General features: G+C 39.1%; 3 protein-coding genes across 5 annotated transcripts in view; 1 reads left to right on the forward strand and 2 right to left on the reverse strand.

The window, feature by feature from the left end:
* Positions 1–1,244: 1,244 nt before the first annotated feature.
* On the reverse strand, positions 1,245–3,184 carry LOC143207723 (SAP domain-containing ribonucleoprotein). Of its 2 annotated transcripts, none has more exons than XM_076421487.1 (7): positions 2,743–3,184; positions 2,448–2,544; positions 2,306–2,367; positions 1,923–2,156; positions 1,717–1,845; positions 1,563–1,634; positions 1,245–1,462 (listed from the first exon to the last, which is right to left on the reverse strand). In XM_076421487.1, exons 1-7 carry the CDS (start codon positions 2,791–2,793, stop codon positions 1,361–1,363), a joined length of 747 nt encoding a protein of 248 aa, XP_076277602.1. In that variant the 5' UTR covers positions 2,794–3,184; the 3' UTR covers positions 1,245–1,360. The 2 variants fall into 2 exon arrangements, with proteins under 2 accessions (XP_076277602.1, XP_076277603.1); XM_076421488.1 differs by lacking the exon at positions 2,743–3,184 and adding an exon at positions 2,614–2,664.
* Positions 3,185–4,138: 954 nt separating this feature from the next.
* On the forward strand, positions 4,139–8,877 carry LOC143207670 (RNA polymerase II-associated protein 1). Its single transcript, XM_076421354.1, has 3 exons — positions 4,139–5,293; positions 5,365–6,022; positions 6,199–8,877. The coding sequence occupies exons 1-3, from the start codon at positions 4,820–4,822 to the stop codon at positions 8,754–8,756; spliced, it is 3,690 nt and encodes a 1,229-aa protein (XP_076277469.1). The 5' UTR covers positions 4,139–4,819; the 3' UTR covers positions 8,757–8,877.
* Positions 8,480–19,521, reverse strand: part of LOC143207727 (CB1 cannabinoid receptor-interacting protein 1) — a 29,987-nt gene continuing 18,945 nt past the window's right edge. The window contains exon 2 of one of the 2 annotated variants that reach the window (XM_076421494.1): positions 8,480–11,627. In XM_076421494.1, coding sequence (XP_076277609.1) covers positions 11,309–11,627 — 319 coding nt within the window. In that variant the 3' untranslated portion in view covers positions 8,480–11,308. The remainder of the gene's footprint in view (positions 11,628–19,521) is intronic. The other variant, XR_013008718.1, reaches the window with a different exon arrangement.

Genomic DNA, 19,521 nt, shown 5'->3' on the forward strand with positions numbered 1-19,521 from the left:
AATTTAGTCAGCGAAACGGGATCACTGATCGTTAATGGGTCAACAGGGCCGAATTTCGAACGATCATTACACAATTGACACGCCGTACAATTGTACTTGTTTACTACGTCTATAATTTCATTATTTTTTACACCTATACGATATACATTCGGTTCTATACCGTTTTCAATGTACAATCTCTATCGTCTTCTTTAACATAACGTAATCGTCTGTGTCCTCGGCCCGTTCGTCTTTTAGGGTGCGCTTCAAGGAATAATGCGACTTCGTATGATCGACCGTGTGTAAACATTTCTATAAAAGTATTCTTGAATATAAACTCGTGGCTGCGTCAGTTTTCAATCGTGAGACCAGATCTTTTTAATACGTACAATCGTCGTGTACACAGGTGTAACATAAACGTAACGCAATGCGGAAACACGTCATCGATGTCCTTCGCGATGGCGCGAACGACTCGTTTTTATCTGATCTTTTTAAAAAAAACGAGAATAAAACGGCGAATCAATTTTTGCAGACGCTGTATATGTATTGTATGTATGTACATTCGTGTATTTCTTACGGAACACGTTTTGTGATACAACACGATGACTTTCATCGTCTCGAATGACAGCAAAATAAATAGAGAACACATTTCGAAGCTCTATTGTATAATAAATTCGAGATCGACGCATGTATACCTTTTTTTCTCACGCGTACTAAAAAAGAAAAGTGAAGAACAAAAGAAAAGATAGTACATTTGCATTAAGAGTTTTTCCTTGAAACGTAAACTTGACGAAAAACGTCTCGTCGGGACAACTGTAAATGTGGTGCAGTTTAGCTTTTCTTTTCGTAAAGGTCTAGACCAAAACGCAATTATTATATTACATGTTGTAGCCTAAATACAAACATTTTATAATAAAATTCAACATATTGAAGTAATCTTGTAGGATGCTTTTCTCTTTTTTCGGTATGTCCGATTTCATCATTCATCGGCTCGAAATAAAATTTTCTTCGTTTCACTGTATGAATTCGTAGCGATAGAAAATTTTGACATGAATAAATTCAAAAGAAATAATAGCATCGTAACACCAATTATAATCTTCTTATTACATCTAACAACTTTTTAGCAAATTTCAGCGAGCATCCAGTGTATTTATACTGTTTCCTGCGAGACACGATTAGATACGCTTCAACAATTTGTCGGCATGACGTTACATTAAAACAAAAAGAAAAAAAAGAAGAATCGTTTGCATTCATTGCGCAAAGTATTTTATAACAAATACGATGATTCTTTTATTGTGTATACAATGATTGTACTGAAAATAAGAAAACTTAGAATAAGGTTTGCAGTCTAAGTTGCCGTTTTGGTATATAACACTGAATATCATTTAACAATCTTCACTTTATTCTGATGTTCTTGATCATTGGTTGACGATACTTTTCCAAATCTGAGTTTTCTCTTTTCTAATCTGGCTTCCAGCTCGGCCTGAAATCAAGCATATTCGTGAAAATCGAATACTTCACATGTGTTTAACAGTAATTGGATGTGTTACGCGTATTTATATTTTATTCTTCTTATTTATTACCTTTTCCATTAAAGTGGAAACATTCATGCCGAACCTTTCTGCTCGTTTTTTTAAAACCTCGTATGTTGTATGCTGTAAACGTGTATAATGAATGAATTTTGTATATTTGACACGCATCGTGGTGTTCTAATTGTAATTAATGGAAAATACATACCACAGGTGTTTTTACAGAAGCAGCAGACTTATTGTTTTGATTATTAATACTGAATCTGGCAGATCTGGCCTCCTTTTTAGCAGCTTCCGATAGCGGCATTCCAAACTTTTTAGCTCTCATTTCCAATCTCTGAACAAGCGAACAAGTTGCGTTAACATATTTTCATTTAATACGTTCACCATCTAAATTACAATCTTTGCTTTTACCTCTTTCACGCCGAGCTCCGACAGTTTAATAATTTTCTTTTCAGGCGGCGCAATTTCGGTAGATTTCGTGTCGGTTTCAGTTTTTTCTATCAAGTCGCTTTTAGTTTCTTCGATCACTGGTTTACGGTTTAGAACTATTTTCTTTGCACTCGTGTTACTCTCCGTGGATAATTTTCTTTTCTCGTTAACTTCTTGAGAATCTGGTTTACTCGATAACTCTTCTATTTCTTCGTCCTATACCGTACAAACAAATTAAGTTACAAGTACTCTAATCGAAATCAGTTTTTCTATGAAGTTTAAGCTATAAACGATAGCGTAGAAAAGCCGATTTCGAAACGCAATATTATTTTGAGACATTAAGTAACTCTGCTATTTGCACTTACGCCAAGGACAGCGTCTTCGTCTAAAATCTCTTCAGCAGTTTCGTCCAAACATAAAGTTGAATCTACCGAGGGAAACATTGCTCTATCAATACGCAATTCTTAATTTATAGATATAAAATTACGAATTTATAAATATATATACCACCGTGAATTGCTAATTGAAGTCTTTCGACCAAATCAGTTTTATTACCACTAGTGGGAAGTCCTCTCTGTTTCAATTCGATCTTCAAATCTGCAACCTATTTTAGAACATTAATCAACAATTATATTCTTCAAAATCACTTGCTACGAAATCTTAATAACATTACTTTTGAATAACTACGTGTACAGAGCATAAACAACATTCTAAGTACAGAAATGTTTTATTGTGTACGAAAAGGATGTTGAGGTTATCTTCCCGGGTTTAGAACGACGTCAACAAAATACACAGAAATTACCTTCATCTTCGCAAGTTCGGTTAGTCCTTTCTCATAAGATGAATCAGCCATGATGCATCTATACTTTATTTTATTTCGACAAAGAATTTAGACTTAGTTCACGAATAAAACATGTCACAATTCGTTACAGTGTATGCTGCGCCGTTCAAGCCAGTTCAAGCGTTCAAGCTTCACAGGCCGAGCGAAATCGAAATCGCGTGTCGCGTACTTACTACTTACTAACATAAAAGTAGGATACGTACAGTCCGATACAACATAGGTATACAAAACTGCTACCTTACATAGTCAACGTATCCAAACTGATCGATTAGATTTCAATTCGTGCATATAAATACGAATAGTAACGAACAGCCTAAACATGAAATAATTATTAATTAATTCAATGGAACTGTGATTTGCTTTAGGAAATGTTGATGTAATTTTTAGACAGCCACAACCACTATCCTTGACAATAAAAGTTCAATAAAAATTGTTTCTGCGTGTATTCGCAGACACCATATATATATATATATATATATCAATACCTTATCGATGGAACCGATCTGTAGTAACAGTAACAATATATATTCGAATTTTTATAAAATGAACTATCTATTCATTCATATGGATACACAATGTTTTTACAGAATCGGTAATTCAGAATCGTAGACAGGAAAATACCAAAATACATTGCATGCAATGTCTGTACAGAGCTCTTTGGTACAGAGTACAGTGATGCTAGAAATGCGCAACATTTCACGCGCATGCGCGGCGATTAACCTCAGTATAATAAGATTCTCGATGAAATGGGGTACCTTGAGCACCCCGCAGAATTTTAAAAAATTTATATGATTTGATTCTAAAAAATGAAAGTGTATTTGTGTATATTTTGTAACTCGTAGTACACGTCCTGGCGTCTTTTTGTCCGGCACAGATTGTTCCGGTACATTCCTGCCAATATAACTGGATCTGCTACCCACTGCTACCTGCTGCTACCTTACATAGATACGGTACTGTTTGTCGCGCATGCGTGTGAAATGTTGCGCATTTCTGGCATCACTGTGTCTGTACCGATAGTCTGTGCTTGAACGGAGTAAAGTATTCTTGCCCGCGCCGTGTTCTTGCCGGAGTTTGTATTGTGTCGTGTAGTGGTCGTGTAGCAATGTTTTCCGGTTAAATTAATAATTGGAAAAATACGTTTTAAAGAGGATGAATTGCCATTTGTAAATAATTACGATGATGTACTTCAAATCTAACAGCTGTATCGATTACCTCACCAGTGAGTCTACGAAAGTGTTCACCTCGGGCCCAGGGTTTCGCTGTTCCCGGTACAAGAGTACGTATATATTTATTTGAATTTTTATTGAAGTTAATACTCTGTTCAAGCGAATTATTTGCAGCTGCTGTGCATTTCCGGAAACCAGAAATTTTGGCCTCTTTCTTATGCCAAAAATCCAGGTTTCAATCCTAGGAGATCAGTGATTCAAAAGTTATGCGTGTCTGTGCGTGTTTATATAGATGGAGTTGGCCAATTTCAAATTGTTTTGCCGGGTAAGAGTTCCCGCCATGTTTTTCTGCAATGACGGTCGCACCCCGCTTACCGAGCGGTGCCGCTAGGTGGCACCACAAGCACGGGCATTTCTATCTATCAGATTTCCTTTCTGTATTTTTCAAACACGCATTTTGAATCACTGACGGCTTAGGGCTTAGCAGCACTTAGCAGGCTTAGGATTTGATTGTGAATGTGAGTAGATCATCTAAAATGATCTAAAATCTAAAATTTCGGGATCATAAACGTCTGTAAACGTCAAACGTTACGACAGTAGTTTCGTCTCTGTAAGAATTCTCGATTTAGATACTAACCGATACATATTACTTATTTATGCGGATACATTACACTATTATGACAGTTTGGCTGATCGTCTTTAGGTACCAATAATAATTTTGAATATCTATAATCACCTGCAGATACTAACAGTTCTACGTATTTATATATGTAGATAATGTTTATAACCTAAAAGTGCTTGTCAATAAGAAAATTATTATCACGAATAAACATTACAATTTGTTACGCGTATTTTTAATATAATTAAAAACTATGGACGGGACTCCGCTATTAAAACGGCCTAAGCCGACTGACAGTGAGGAAGAACTATTTCGTATGCAAGAAGAATTTTTGAAGAACAAACAGCAACCATCAGCGAAAGTGATTAATTTACGAGGTTCCGCTAAACCTTTTGGCAGTGACAGTTCCACAATTGAACCATCCAAAAGTCAACCAAGTACTGGCAAAGTTAGATCAAGGTACTCTGAGCTGAAGAAACTTAAAACGCATGATAGGGTTTATACTTCTCGAAGCGAGGGTGAAGTTATAAACCCTGTGGTTCAAGAAAAAATTCAGGAGAACAAACAGCAGGAGTCTGTTCAAAATATACCAGTCATGCCATCTAATATTATATTGGGAAATATTGTTGAGAAAAAGTTTAATTCAAGCAACGTTCATTTTAATAAGAAGGTATCTTCAAACGATTCGGGCAAAGGGTTTCCAGAAGTATTTGTTGCCAAGTCTATGGTACGTTGCATTATTATATTGCAGAGTAAATCTATAGGTATTCATGTATTCTAATTATTATAATTTTTTAGGAGAGCGATGGTAAGCGGAGCTTATTCTTACAACAGGTATCAAAAGATCGGGCAACACGTAAAATAGAAGAATCCGAAGTCAGCGTATCTCTCCCTACCGATGAAGGTAGTATTATTATAGAGGGATCATGGTCAAGCGAAGAAACATTGAGTCGGATGACACAGGAAGATATATTGAGAGAGAAGAGTAAACTCGAAATGACTCTGAAACCAGAATTAATCCAATTCTTGAAGAACAGAAAAAATAAAAAGCAGAAAATAAACAAGGACGAAGTAGAGAAATGCAGTTGCATTAATAAAGAACAAACTTCAGCCCAGAGTGAAGAAAAATTAATTACAAAAGAGACATCTGTCGAGCACAATGATCCCTCAAAAAGTAGTGAAGTTACATATATGGAAGTAGACAAACCTGAAGAGACATCTAGCAAAAATGATGAATGTTTATTAAAAAATAACGACACCGCACCCATGCAAGTGGATGAGCCTGAAAGTATACCTAAGCCACCGATAGACTTAATGGTGCAAGCGAAAGAGATGGGTTGGGTACACATGGACTCCCTTGAACCTGCAAAGTTGAAATGGATGGAAGATGTGTCAGCGCAGAAAGAAGAAGAACCTACTATAAACGAACAATATAATGCCCGCTTTGATTTCAATGGTAAATCCTGTTTAAGGGTAAAGCAGAATAGCTACCTACCCTCTGATTTCGATGATTTTTGGATATGTAGTTACAAATCGATATTTAGAACATTGGTCGGCAGGTAGCTGTTCTGCAGGTTCACCGAAATTTATATTTTAAGCGAAGGATATCTGATTTTTCATATATTTCAATAGGTCTACTGCTACCCTACAAGGACGAAAGTGTGTCACTCGAGAAGGGTCTTCATCATCACGGGGAAGAACCTGAACGTCCTGGATATTCCTTGCAAGAACTACTACAATTAAGTAGATCCGCTACGCAACAACAACGGTGCATTGCTCTTACAACGCTAGCAAACATAATAGAAAAAAGTCGCAAGGGCTGGTACGACAAAGCATTGCAACCAGCACCTCTGACTGCGCTCAGCCAAAGGAATCTTTTGCTATTATTAAGATTTTCTTTGGACGATACATCGATAGCTGTGGTCACAGCATCTTTGCAAGCGCTCAGAGCATTAGTGTACAGTGAAGCGGACGAAATTTGCTTAGACAGACTATACGGTTTCAAGAATTACAAAGAACCTGTTTTAAAGACACCGCATACAGATGTCCCCGACACGAGTAACTTAAAAGACCACGAGTTGGCTCAACTGGATGCAGTAGCCACTTTGTTAAGAACGGACATAGTTGTAAGAATTAGATATATATTAAATGAAATGCGGCCGCCGCCTGTTGCCGTAATCTGTGCGTTAGAAACACTTACAAGACTCACGAGACACTCGCCTATAACTGCATTAAACATTGCAAGCACACCACATTTATTAGAGACAATAATCGAATTTTTTCTACCGATATCTGCGAACCCGTTAGCAATGGTTGACACTGTAAACAATGTATACGGCGTTCCCGTTACCGCAGCCATTAGATTTTGTCGAGTTCTACTCTGTTACGGCGGTAAACCCGTCGCGCTAAAATTAAATAGACTGCAAATTATGCAACGCGTACTGTCGTACGTTAGTTGCGACGCGGGAAAGGAAACTGTTAATCTCGGAATCGAAAGTTTACGATTGTGGAAGCTGTTGTTGCTCCATAGCGAGGCGGTGGATAGTTTAACCGGAGCACAATTACTTCTCGTGTCTCAGTTGCAGCTTCTCTTAAGCAATCATGATATTGAAAGCGCGTCGGAGTTGTCTTGCGAGTATGCAGCGGCTTTGATAGCTGTTGCTGGTTGCCTGGCACCTTTGAAGGCGAACACATCAATTTTATTAACAAAATGGAGCAGACAGTTACAGTGTCTGACGAACGTGACGTGGGGCAAGACGAAACTGATCTCGGAAACGTTGCTAACAGTCAGCGACACGTCTGCGGTTAAAACGTTCGCTATATCCAAGTCACAAGTGTTTCAAAACCTTTGCTCTACTTCGAATTTGCTAAGCGATTGTAGTCCAGCTACAGAACGCGAGCCATCTTGTCTACCTCATCTGGGAGTGCTAACTCATGACGGGCAATTGCAGCCTATTGTGTCCCAGCCATCCTGTTTCCCTTTTCTCGCGACCGCTTTAGGCGTGTTCGTGGATCGCTCTTTCGTAGAAGAAATTCGAGCCGTGCTCAGTCTTCCGCAAGTTCAGAGATACCTACAGCAATTGGAAACATCAGATTGGAGCTTGGAAAGATCATGGTACACGAGATCCGAATTGTCGTTCCTGGCTAACGTAGTCAGCGCAGCTTCTCTCATTAAGGACAAACTGGATAATAAAATAATGCATACCATTTGGAACATTGCGGTGAAATTAGTGTCCGTTTTGCCAGCTGATTCTGCAGCTGATGTGAAGAATATGTTAAGGAATGCTCTGTCAGAAGACAAATTAAGTTTAGGAATCGTGGCGGACGAATTAGAAAAATTGAATTTAAATTCGAACATGCAGGACATCAGACTTAATTTATCTCGCAACGTGGCGACTATATACGAACGATATGTACCGCTGAATGGGGAGTGGGATCAAGCGGCTATGCCAAAGGATTGGATTTATTTGCCCGTGGTACACATTTACACGAAATGCAGGAACAGTGATAAATGCAACGACGAAGACGAGTCTGTGATCTTGTCTGTGCTGAGCTTAGAACTGATATTACCTGATTTGGTCGATAAACTCTCGCAGAGCTTGAGGTTCAGCAGACTGATCTTGGTTTACCTGTGCGACACGGTATATTTAAGCAACGACGTGTCGGCTTTGCTCACCAGGGCAGTTTCGACTTTGTTGAAAAGTCAATATAGGAGACTTGATTTTACGACGGAGCTGCCTGGATTGAATTCGTTCACCGATTTATTTACCGCGATGTGCGAACATTTCTGCTCGACTTCTTATGGCGACTACGGTTTCTCTATGACTTTGTTGGTGCCAATTGCACAGAGGCACGACGATCATTACAGGAAGTTGTTGTGGTCAGAGCACGCGGGTTTGCTTCGGTACATTAGATTACCCGTCGAACAATTAGTTGTCCCGTTGAAAGAATATTTGTATCCTATCGAGGAGGACACGTCTTTGATAGAAAGTTACATAACTGCTCTTGTTAGGGGAATTGTGAAGCAGGAGTGGTGCCCGATTCCTTACACAATTGCTATTCATCACTCTGCGATGCACTTGAAACAATCGAACAAAGTAGCGTTAAGAATGAGGACGCAGCTAGCGAAAATACCTAATAAGGCTTTAGCTGCATTATTATTAAATTACGAACCACCTGCGTTAAGTTAGGTATTACAGTATAAGTGTTTGTTAATACATATACACCGTAAATCGAAGTGATATTGTATAAATTATAATTTTATATTTTTCGCATCTCTCTATTTAATAAACGTTAGCTTATGTTCCAGAACATTCGAGGATATCCTTACGGGGTTAAATAATTCATTCCCATCACACCATTTGTATGTACGTATATCAGTATTATTAAAAAATCAATCGGTTACAAGATTAAAGAATAGGAACAATCTGTGTTTACAATTATATAAAGCATAGAGGCACTGTTTGGTCGTGTTTGCTGATTGCAAGAGTTTTCTTTTTAAATTAATAAATTCTTTTTTAATTTAATAACAAATTACCGCAACCTAGAAAGCGCAGTATGCATTTGGAAATTTTATTCATGGCATAATAATTATGTTACTGTATATGTTAATAATGTTAACGTAACGAAAGTGAAAATAAATTAAATTAACCTTTTGCACTCGAAGCAATTTTAATTCGAAAATCAAAATCATTTCTTTCAAACCAGATCATTTTTATTCCTTGTAATCTTTTTTACATTGTGCACATGAAATTTAACCAGTTTTCTCATGTAACAGTTGAGCTTTTCACAATTTATAGAAAACAGACGAATTTAATAGTATTAAAACTGTTTTGAATAATGGTGTGGCAATTTTTACTGGCGCCTCAGAGTCGCCATTCGAGTGCAAAGGGTTAATGAGCGATCGATCATGAAAGTCAAAAAAATAAAGACATGTAGGTTTAGAAAATTTATTACGTTGTAGTGCAACAAAATATGTTTAACGTTGTACCAGAAATTTAAAACTATAATTGTTCACTCTGCTTTCAATTATAACGTGAAGTTATTATACGAACAGAAGTACACATACACGAGTAAATATACATAATACTTATAGTTGCAAGAAGTAATTCTCTGAAAATCATACGTTCAAGATACAGTATGTGCGACTATTCGAAGGGTTTAACAGTTTTGAGTAAAAAGACTTTTTGGTTTCTTAACTTATCGATTCGTTAAATAGAAGTAAATATAGTTTCGACGCAGTTCTCTTTATGCGCATAGAAATACGTCGTAGAAGTTCTAGAAAAAGAAAACGCGTTAAGTACAAGTGTCTAACAACAGTAGCCTTAATTATGCGGTAACATACATAGTTTCATGTGCCTCGTGCGACGATGCGGTAACCATTATACGTGTGTTACTTCATCAGAGAGAGAGAGAGAGAGAGAGAGAGAGAGAGAAAGTTCGTGTCCAGGTGCATTAAGTTGTAAAAAATTCTGTATCATAAAGTACAATCGAGAAAAAAACAGAAAGGAAACGCTACCGCAGCCTCTACTAGACACTATTTCTCGCGAAACTAAAGAAATAGATCGTATCTCTCCGAAGCAATTTACATATAAACAATTTTCAACGACTGCAGATCTTTATACTTTTTACTTTATACTCCGTAAATATCTAACTTGCCGCGTCGAATAATTTATTCTCAAGCATTTTCATCAGTTTATGGATATACATATATATTTGTTAGGTTTTCAGTTTAATCGATATTAATTAACATCTACATATATTGAATATGTATGTTTTATACGTGACGCTCTATTCAAATCTCAATGAATTTCTTCGAAACGTTTCTCAACTTTCCCTTGTTGTTCAACATTAGTAAACCGAAAAACGAATTGTTGGTCATCGAGAATGTTTTCGATCCAGTAGATAAAACACGTGGCACATGTATCCGAAACTATGATTGTGTAGATATTTTGGGAACAACCGTACCACCATTTACACAAGATTTCATTCGACTAGTTTAACACGAGAAAATATAATCGAGAAACGATAACTAAAACACTCTCTAGTACAATCGATCGGTGCAAGCGTTAATCGACAGTTCACGAACATAACATTGAGTTTGCTCGATTTCAAGAACGGTACGCTACGCACTCTTCTCTTACGATAAATCGTCTCTATCAATTCATAACAACAGCGTTTGTATATACATTTACAATTCTCGTACGCGCGTACATGTATGTATATATACAAATGTATTCTCCGAGATAGAAAAATAGGAGTGTGAAATTGCATTTTCGATTATTACATGTTGATAAAACGGGTCCACCGTTCGATGTTCCTACAGCAATCCGGGAGATGTCAAAAGTGTTCTATCGTACAAGTTCAACAACCCTATTCCCGAATTGTTCCACGACTCGTTCCCGGCCACGAGAGGAACGGTCAAAACTCCGTTAACAGACTCCTCGGTTTTTTTTTTCTCTCTTTATAAAACAATCGGACGAGTAATTTCTTTCTCTTTGTCACGCGAGAAAACCGTGGTGCGGTTCCAAACTGTCAGCAAACCAGTTATACTCTTTGTCACGCGACCGCACTTGAAAATCCTGCTTCGAAACAGCTTTTTGCGTTTGATCGGCGAACGATCGTCATCGTCGCAGACCAGCCAATTACAATTACGAGAAAACATTGACCTTACAAGATAACGGAAATTTTCAGCCAAGTTTCGCTAGGTGATGGCTTTCATGACGTTGACACCTACCGACTGCTAGGACTCTTTGTCAAGCTTCCTCCAGCCCTCGACCGTGACCAATCTACCCTCGATGCTCGAGCAATCCAGCTCGATGCAGTGAAGTCTCGCACCCCATTCGCAATGACTCTGGTCATCCTGACGGTAGTATTTGATTTGCAGGCAGGTCGACAAGTAACCGGAACCCAACACCTGCATGATGATCGACAATTCTTCCCGATGACCGCGCGAACTCGCTGATATACCCTTCGTGCTGTGGTAGGCGCTGTACGCGCACGCTGTTCCGTCTCGCGCGCGCTCGATCGTTTCTACTGCCTTGCCTCCGATGCTCAGGAACCTGAAACATCCGAAAATTCGTGCTGCAAGATTTAAAAAATTCTGCTAAGCGATCAGATTTGTCTAGCCTTTTGTGCTAGATTCATATAATCTTTTTTAAGTGAATTTTCAATTTTTTGATCGTACTGTGTCGGTGTTGGCGGTGAGAGTTTGGTGTATTTGTAACATCTATACGTTTCTAAAATACAAGGGGTCATGTATAACAAGAAATATTGGGAAATATAGAGAATTTTGTAGTTGATAAATTGGCAATCTTCTTGCTAAGTTATCTCAATGTGAATTTTCAATGTTTTGATCAATCCGTGTCGGAGTTGGTGACATTGAAACGTTAGAGAATGTTCTAGTTGATAAATTGCCAATCTTCTTGTCCAAGTTATCTCGATGACTGACTGTCGCACAAGTGACAGGTAGAGTTGCCTTACGAACAAAACAGCTGCCGATAAATGTCTTATAAGTGTTCAGGAAAGTGCGGCCGAGCATAATTTGAACGGTTAACGCGTGTTACGACGTAGCTAATTTTGAAAGAATAAGAAAGTAGCTTTTGAGGTATAGCTTTGCGGAACCTTCAACAAAACGAATCGCTAATTCAATATTTCGAGCTTCTGGAATTTCCATCGCAAGCACTCTTCGAGAACGTACGCGAAACGAAAAGCAGAACAGCGAGACAATACAACATTGTTCAACTATTTTATACGGCGACGTGAACAGAGAAAAGGGCGAATAATTTTTTATTAAAAACGAGCGTCCAACGAGTTCTCCATTAAAAAGGAGGACATTGCGACAAATAAAAAATTTGAAGGTCCATGCAACGGTTAATCGAATTGGTCGGGTCTTTAGTTTCAATTGTAGACAGGCGTCGAAGCAGTTCTGATTTGATCGTAAATCGATAGTGGGCTCGCGACGGTTGGGGACAATACAGAATTGTGATTCGAATTCATTTGCATCTTCGGGAAGCCAGTATTCAAGATTCAGAACCTCGTTTTAGGCTTCCATTGTGCGGCTCACCTGCCACGTATCATGCCAACTCGTTCCCAATCGTTTACAAAATGCTCGGAATATTTTAACGACTTTCAAATTGTCGAACTTCGATTTTACTCACCCTCGTCGCTTCGTTTTATAAACATGGTTTCAATCCGCAGGTACTCTGCTTCATTATTATACTATCAATATCGGAGCGATCCAATTTAATCTCTAATGAATATTTCATTTTATCACTTACAATTAATGGCGTCATTTCCAGAAAAAAATACAACTAGATCGCGTGGCGTCGTTGCCGCGCAATAAATACGAAACTTTCGTATCGCAATGCTAATGAGGCAAAATTAATTTCGTTTGTGATAATCGCGTCCGCAACTTTAAATATATCCCGCAGTAACAGAAAAATGAACCATGTTCGCCGCTGCATGTTCGAGCATTCCAGATCGACCTCTCGATACCGCTAATCTCGCAGATGATTATAGTACACGGCACGCACAAGAAACAGCAAGGTAAATTTCGTGCGACGTCTTCTAAAAATATTCCTTTCCCGGAACGCAGGCTTTCTCGATCGAGATTTATCCCCGCCTCGTGCTGTTTTATCCGGAATGAATTTGTAACGAACAATGTTCCGCAAATATAGAAATGCTCAAGCATGTCGGCTAAATATTAATAGCTTCTGCATAGTAACCACGATGCACACTGGCTTGATCTCAAGCGTATTTTTAGTATTTTACGGAGCGAAAGAAACGTACGCCGGTGAACTCCTCGTCGCGTCGTATCAATGTCGAACATCATTCACGTGTTTAAAACGAGTGCGATTTCACCGAGAGGAGAAAGAAAACAAATAATAAAACACGTTACACGTCCTCATTCTCGAACGCTGTTTCTTACACGCGCAGACACTGCATCGATTAGATTGCAGAACGGAAAGAAAGTTCAAGCTTGTAATTACTTCTTCAAAGTATACTTACAGTCTTCCCCGTGGTATCGATTACGAGTGGCGGAGAAAAGTTGGAACATGAAATTATTGCTTTGAAATAAACAACATCTTCTTTCTCTACTATCGAGCACTGTGGGATCTACATATGTCTACCGCGTAGGGTTGAAACGGCGAAAAGTAGACCAGGTACTGGAACTTTTCCATTGGAATGGAAATAACCCAGAAAGAAGGTGCTCTAATCGGACTGGATAATCGTCGAGAGATTTTTATATGAAAGTTCTCAGTTTGGACACAGAACTCGAACGATCTTTGTCAAGGGACCCTCACAAGCGTAGACCAAAGCAGTGACCTAAATTGGGAGACTTCGCTTATCGCGAAGATTGAAGTGTACCAACCTTCAGATTCAGAGACGCAAGCAGGAAGAGGATTCCTGAATCATTGAGACCTTAGCGTTCAGCTGTAGACCTAAATGTGAGTTGATCACAGACGCAAGCAGGAAGAGGATTCCTGAATCATTGAGATCCTAATACTCAGCTGTAGACCTGAATGTGAGTTGATCAGCAACTTAGAATCTGGATGAAGCAGTTCTCAGGCGCTCTGGGTCTGAACCCCCTAATTTTTGCTCTGGACTCTTCCAGTCCCCAAGTAGGACCCACAATCATTAATTTATAGTCTTCGTAGAGACTGTAGCAAATCTCTGATCTCACAGAAAGACTTCGCAAACTATAAATTGCTGCGAATGAAATCGCGCAAACCGGGATAAGGTACATTATGTCGTTCGATAATGCGGAAGACTCATTAAGCGGAACTGCGGCGGGCGCTCCTCCAATTTCGCGAGGCAGGTGCAGATTAAAGGAGAAAGAATGACGACTTAATCACACGAATTGTGTTTCGCTCTGGGATCGATGGTTGACAGCTATTGCTTCATTTGAGATTCATTCCGATTCGCCACCTATTCGACGGGTTTTTCGGCTGATTTATGCGTCCCCTTCCCGATAACGAGCGAATAATTCACCTCGATTTTTCTCTTCGGTTTGATATCCCCGGCTGTGAATTTCTATCTCCCTCGACTTCCATCCGAGGTATGATAATGGTAACGGAGCACCTGAAAAATATACCGACTCGAAAAATTCCTTAGGTGGAAGCGAATTTATCGGTCTGCATGGTTCTTCGTATACGTTTGTCCGGGCCAGATGTTTTCTCCCAAAGAATAGGAAATTGCGAAACCATGCGAAAGTGTTCGCGGATAACCCGATAATAAAGCACTTGTCCTAATGGGATATCTATTCGTTTCTGACATCGTTCTTCCGCTGCGGGATCCAAGAGAAATATATTTTCGTTGCGCGACAGATGTTACGGAAATCCATTTTTCCTTTTACTTTTCCACGGAGTTTCGAGTAGAATAAAACTTTCGTTGAACGTTCATCAATTTCGTTGCTACAGCGAGATCGTGGGCCGATACGTTGCACTGCAGTCGGGCTATTTGCATCTCGAAGACGGGAAGTTTATCAAATTTTCTATTTGACTTTGCCTCGCTCGCTTTTACTCCGAACAAGTTGACGTATTTCTGTCGCGTACGGCTGCGCGGCGACCGCGTTTAGATTTAAATTCTTAAAGACCCGTAAAATACGAATCCGTTGCCGCATCGCACAGGCGAATCGCGAACAGACGTGGCCCGGGTCAACGCGGCCATTTTCGAGGTCGATAGAAAACGAAAAGCTGCACTTTTTAACCATTAAAGAGACGTAAGACCAACCCGCCGCGAATATTCTGCCCGTGGGACCGCGAAAGCGGGATTTATAGTTTGTTCGAATGGCTGGGTATTATTGAAATCCACTTTTGTTTAGTTGGACGAACGTCATTCTCTTTATCACCTTCCGATTCTTGTTATTTCGCACGATGTTACTTCGAGGGACATTATAAATTGGCTTTACGATTCACTAAACTGTGAATCTTTATGCAAAATAATGCAGCTGTTCAATAACAATCTTCGGGAACTCTGCGGTGCCTGCTCCACTTTTCCGTCAGTATTCCAGTTTGCTGAATTGATGGTTCTCTACCTTGGGAGCGAAGTTGCTAAAGAACTTTCTCGCGAGCTTACGGGGCCAGGTATTCTGAGAACAGGTAGTTAATACGACTCTCGTCGAAACGAATTTATAAAATCCTGATAAACTGTGCGCAGTTTTGCTTGTAATTGAAATAGCGGTTGCGGTCTCGGTCTCCGGGCGTTCAGGAGTTCGAACGTACAATTCGAATGGTAGAAACGTAGACCTTCGAGGATTTTCACCCCGCACGAAACTGTAGAAACTTTAATTTTCAGGCGAATTGAATTGCCTAAAAATGTCTCGATCAATCATAATCTCCGGAACCGTTCGAACGGAATCGCCGAACAGATCCACAGCGATAGAACGAACTGAAAAGAAGTTCACGGGGAGTAATACCTGAAGGCATACACTTCGTGATCGATACGTTCTATCGTCGTTCGTGAAAAATGTAACGGAGCCCCGGTCGTATCGTAACATCGCCAACAAGGCGATCCCGTTCCTACTTTCTTTGATCTAGCGCGAAACAACGATCCCGATCCTCATCGATCGCCTCCATTCAAGATTTCGTTCGCTTTAAAGAAAGTGGAGCGCGACCAGCGTTTTTCCCATTCAACGGCTTCGACATGATAACAGAACTCGTTGATGAATTATGCATGGACTTTAAGCATTTATAGTAAACATGAATATGCAGAATCAAGTCTCGAGCTGGAATTAATGGAATTCTAATTTTCTGTGTAATGTCGACCCTTTAGACTAATTCCTGTAAGGTGCACGCTGATTATGCGAGTTCGTAGATTCTTATTAGAATAATTTTGCATGAAATGTCTACTGGGATCCCATTTGTCTTTCTGCAGGTTCTTCGGACCTAAGAACTCAAGTAAAAGGATTCAGGGTTCCTTTTTGTGTTGTAAAATTGTGTAGTTTGGATGTCCCAAGGATGCTCTGAGATTTAGAGGATCTATGACGTATTTAAAACCTATATCCGCAGTTCTACAGCCTTTACATATTCTGATTTGGCTCCTCGATCCCAAGATTTGTATAAATTCCTCAACCATCATTTTAATTGAAGTGCCCATTGTATTTGAAGCTGCATTGGGACCAAGTGGGTATGCCCTGGGAGAGATTGAGCTAACAAGGCTCCACAGAACGTTGAATTAAAAGGTTGTCTGCTTCCCCTGGCAGCTAAAAGACAGACCAATGAAAATGCGGTACTTTGAGCCGCACAGGAGCTCGGGCGCCACCTTGCTAAATAAGGAATGAAGATATTCCTGGTTGATTTCCAGTGGCGGTGCCTCCCCAGAATTGACGTACTGATATGAAAGTACATCTAGTACTCTTGCGGTTTGCTAACCAATCCAAAGTTTCGCGTGCAGGTTATATATTTTGTCCGTACCAATCGAACAGATTCCACTTTCTGTGTCCACTCTAATGATCATCGTACCGTGGATTTTATTCTTGATGCATCGTAGTGCATCGTCAATATTCCTATTGATCCCGACAAGATACAGAAGTTGAAACTTTGTCGTTTAATTAAAAATCTGTAAGTACATCCATTCCGCTGACAAATTCAACTTGACAAATACACTGCTTTTTCTAATCAGTTATTTCATATTTAAAAAATTCACAATCTACTGACAAGTTCGACTTCAATTTCTCTGTAAGGCTAGAAGAATTAGTTTAGTAAATGACGTCCAAAAAATATTTTGAAAAAACGCATTTGTTCGGAATTGCGAAAAAAATAGTAAAAATTGTGATTTTCACTACTTTTTTTAGCTGGGCCAATAACGAAAATTTAATAGATGTGTTTGGTCAACTCGTATAAATTATATACGCTCCGAAAATTTAATTGAAATTGGTTAATTGGTTCACGAGTTACAAACGATCGAAAGTGGTAGGGCCGAAAATCTTGAAAAATTGCAATTTTTACCATTTTCGATCGTTTATAACTCGTAAACCAATTTCAATGAAATTTCCAGAGCTCATATAATTTATACGAGTTGGCCAAACACATCTTTTAAATTTTCGTTATTGGCCCAGCTAAAACAGTCGTAAAAATCAATTTTTCCCACCCAAATGCATTTTTTCAACATATTTTGTAGACGTCATTTACGAAACTAATTCTTCTAGCATTATAGGGACATATAAGTCGTTGAATTATCAGTTATGCTCGTTAGTGTATTTAATTACATTAATTATTTTTTCGAAATTATTTCATACGTTTCAGGTACACTTCGTAGTAGCTATTTTGTGTAAAAGTATCTCATCCGTTGATTGATTCCGAGGTTCCACGCTCTCAGCTTCTCATCTTTGATCTTGGTTAAGAACGGCAATGTATTAACAACGAGCTTGACCGCGTCTCTTCTTTCCACAAAAAGTTTTGATCCTTTGTTCCGCGAAACTTCACCGTCCATTCGCTTCATTTAGGATTTTTTCTCTCGTCCTCTGTTCTTTGCGAAGCGTGCAATTTTATGCCTAGGAAACCTGGACATTGAAAAAGAGCGTTCATTCAGCGTGTTTAAATGCGACTCCTTTCTTTGCGACCTCCGGGACAGAAGCTGTGTGTACCGCCAGCCGGAATTTTCTCGAGTTTACCGGCTTCGATTTAAAGTAGAACCAACGGGTTTTGAACGTTTCAGCTCGACGCATTCTTCGAATAAACGGACATGTTGTCGCTCGAAAATTTCTCGAAAATTCTGTCACAGCTCCCCGTGAATTTCGAACATTCGCCACTCTGAAAGCAACAAATAATTTGCATCTCGCGTGAATCGAAGTTTCCTCTGCTTTTACCTGCGCTCTGGGATTGTTTAAATTTCCATGAGGTTACTGCTTATTCGAAACTTCTGGCGGTGAAGTGTTCCGAGAGCTGTGTTCTCATTTATAAGTAGTCTGCGGATTTTATGCATTTATAACAGAAATTGGTACGTACAATTTAAAGCAGTGGACATATTTAAAAAATTTAAGAACATCAACGTATCGGTTTCAGTTTAATAAAATAATTAAAACAAGAAAGAAATTTTTATTTAATCTGTGTGTCTTAGAATCGACGCAGACATTTCTTATTTTGCATAAAGATCCGCAGTCTATTTATAAGGAGTCGATCTTGGACAAGGGCTTCTGTACAATTCAAATTTATAAAGCAATAGTTACAGATCCTTTTTTCTTACGAAAAATTGCCGAAGGAAGAATTTTTATATGAACATTGTCTCGCGCGTGCTCGGGAACTGTTTATGTTTAACAGGAGTTCCGATTCGTTTTTTCTGCCGCGCAAAATTACAGGGGAAACTAGAGCAATCAGTTTCCTCGGGTCCAGAAATTTCTCCGTGGCACCGTGTGCAGGGAAAACCAATCTCTCTGTTGCAACGTTCCCCTTGGTACAGTCTAACCCGTTATGTACAGTACAACATTCTTCCTTGTCGTTCTTGTAGATTATCTCGGCGCACACGTGATTCTTGCCGTTTGTACGTGGCTGTTTTATGAACCGCACGGCAGGAATCGTACGAGCAATATGTGCATCCAGCAGGTGCGCGGTGCTCTAATGATTACATATTGCCATTGAGGTCATAAGCCGTTCGCACACAATAAGCGGAGAGATTCATTTGCGCACTGTGTACATTTCATCTTCGCCTGCTATCTGCCGAAAACCGCGAACGCGCTGACAAAAGCTAAGATATAACGGGAGCGTGCTAATTATTTCCTCTCCAAAAAACACAAACGAATTTGTAAAAGTTAGTAAAGGAAACACGTCTTCAATTTTAACATAATTCTTCGAAATGGAATATTTAATTGGAAGTAAATAAAATTTCTTTTCTGTTTAAAACGAGACCAAACACGATGCAGTCTCGATCATGTTCACTCGTTTCATTCACGGTATTGCAGAACCTCTATTTGATTTTGTATTTCATTTTGTATTTGTATTACATTTTTTAAAAGCA

Source organism: Lasioglossum baleicum, chromosome 4 (genome assembly GCF_051020765.1).
Source record: "Lasioglossum baleicum chromosome 4, iyLasBale1, whole genome shotgun sequence".
NCBI lineage: Eukaryota > Metazoa > Arthropoda > Insecta > Hymenoptera > Halictidae > Lasioglossum > Lasioglossum baleicum.

What these genes read in the sequence shown, in the direction of transcription:
- LOC143207670 (XM_076421354.1), top strand. Translation starts at nt 4,820, where the DNA reads ATGGACGGGACTCCGCTATTAAAACGGCCTAAGCCGACTGACAGTGAG. An exon ending in TATTTGTTGCCAAGTCTATG is followed by an intron (nt 5,294 to 5,364) that starts GTACGTTGCATT and finishes ATAATTTTTTAG; the next exon opens with GAGAGCGATGGTAAGCGGAG. An exon ending in TGCCCGCTTTGATTTCAATG is followed by an intron (nt 6,023 to 6,198) that starts GTAAATCCTGTT and finishes ATATTTCAATAG; the next exon opens with GTCTACTGCTACCCTACAAG.
- LOC143207723 (XM_076421487.1), bottom strand. Translation starts at nt 2,793, where the DNA reads ATGGCTGATTCATCTTATGAGAAAGGACTAACCGAACTTGCGAAGATG. An exon ending in CCGAACTTGCGAAGATGAAG is followed by an intron (nt 2,545 to 2,742) that starts GTAATTTCTGTG and finishes GTTCTAAAATAG; the next exon opens with GTTGCAGATTTGAAGATCGA. An exon ending in CTTCTGTAAAAACACCTGTG is followed by an intron (nt 1,635 to 1,716) that starts GTATGTATTTTC and finishes ACACGTTTACAG; the next exon opens with CATACAACATACGAGGTTTT.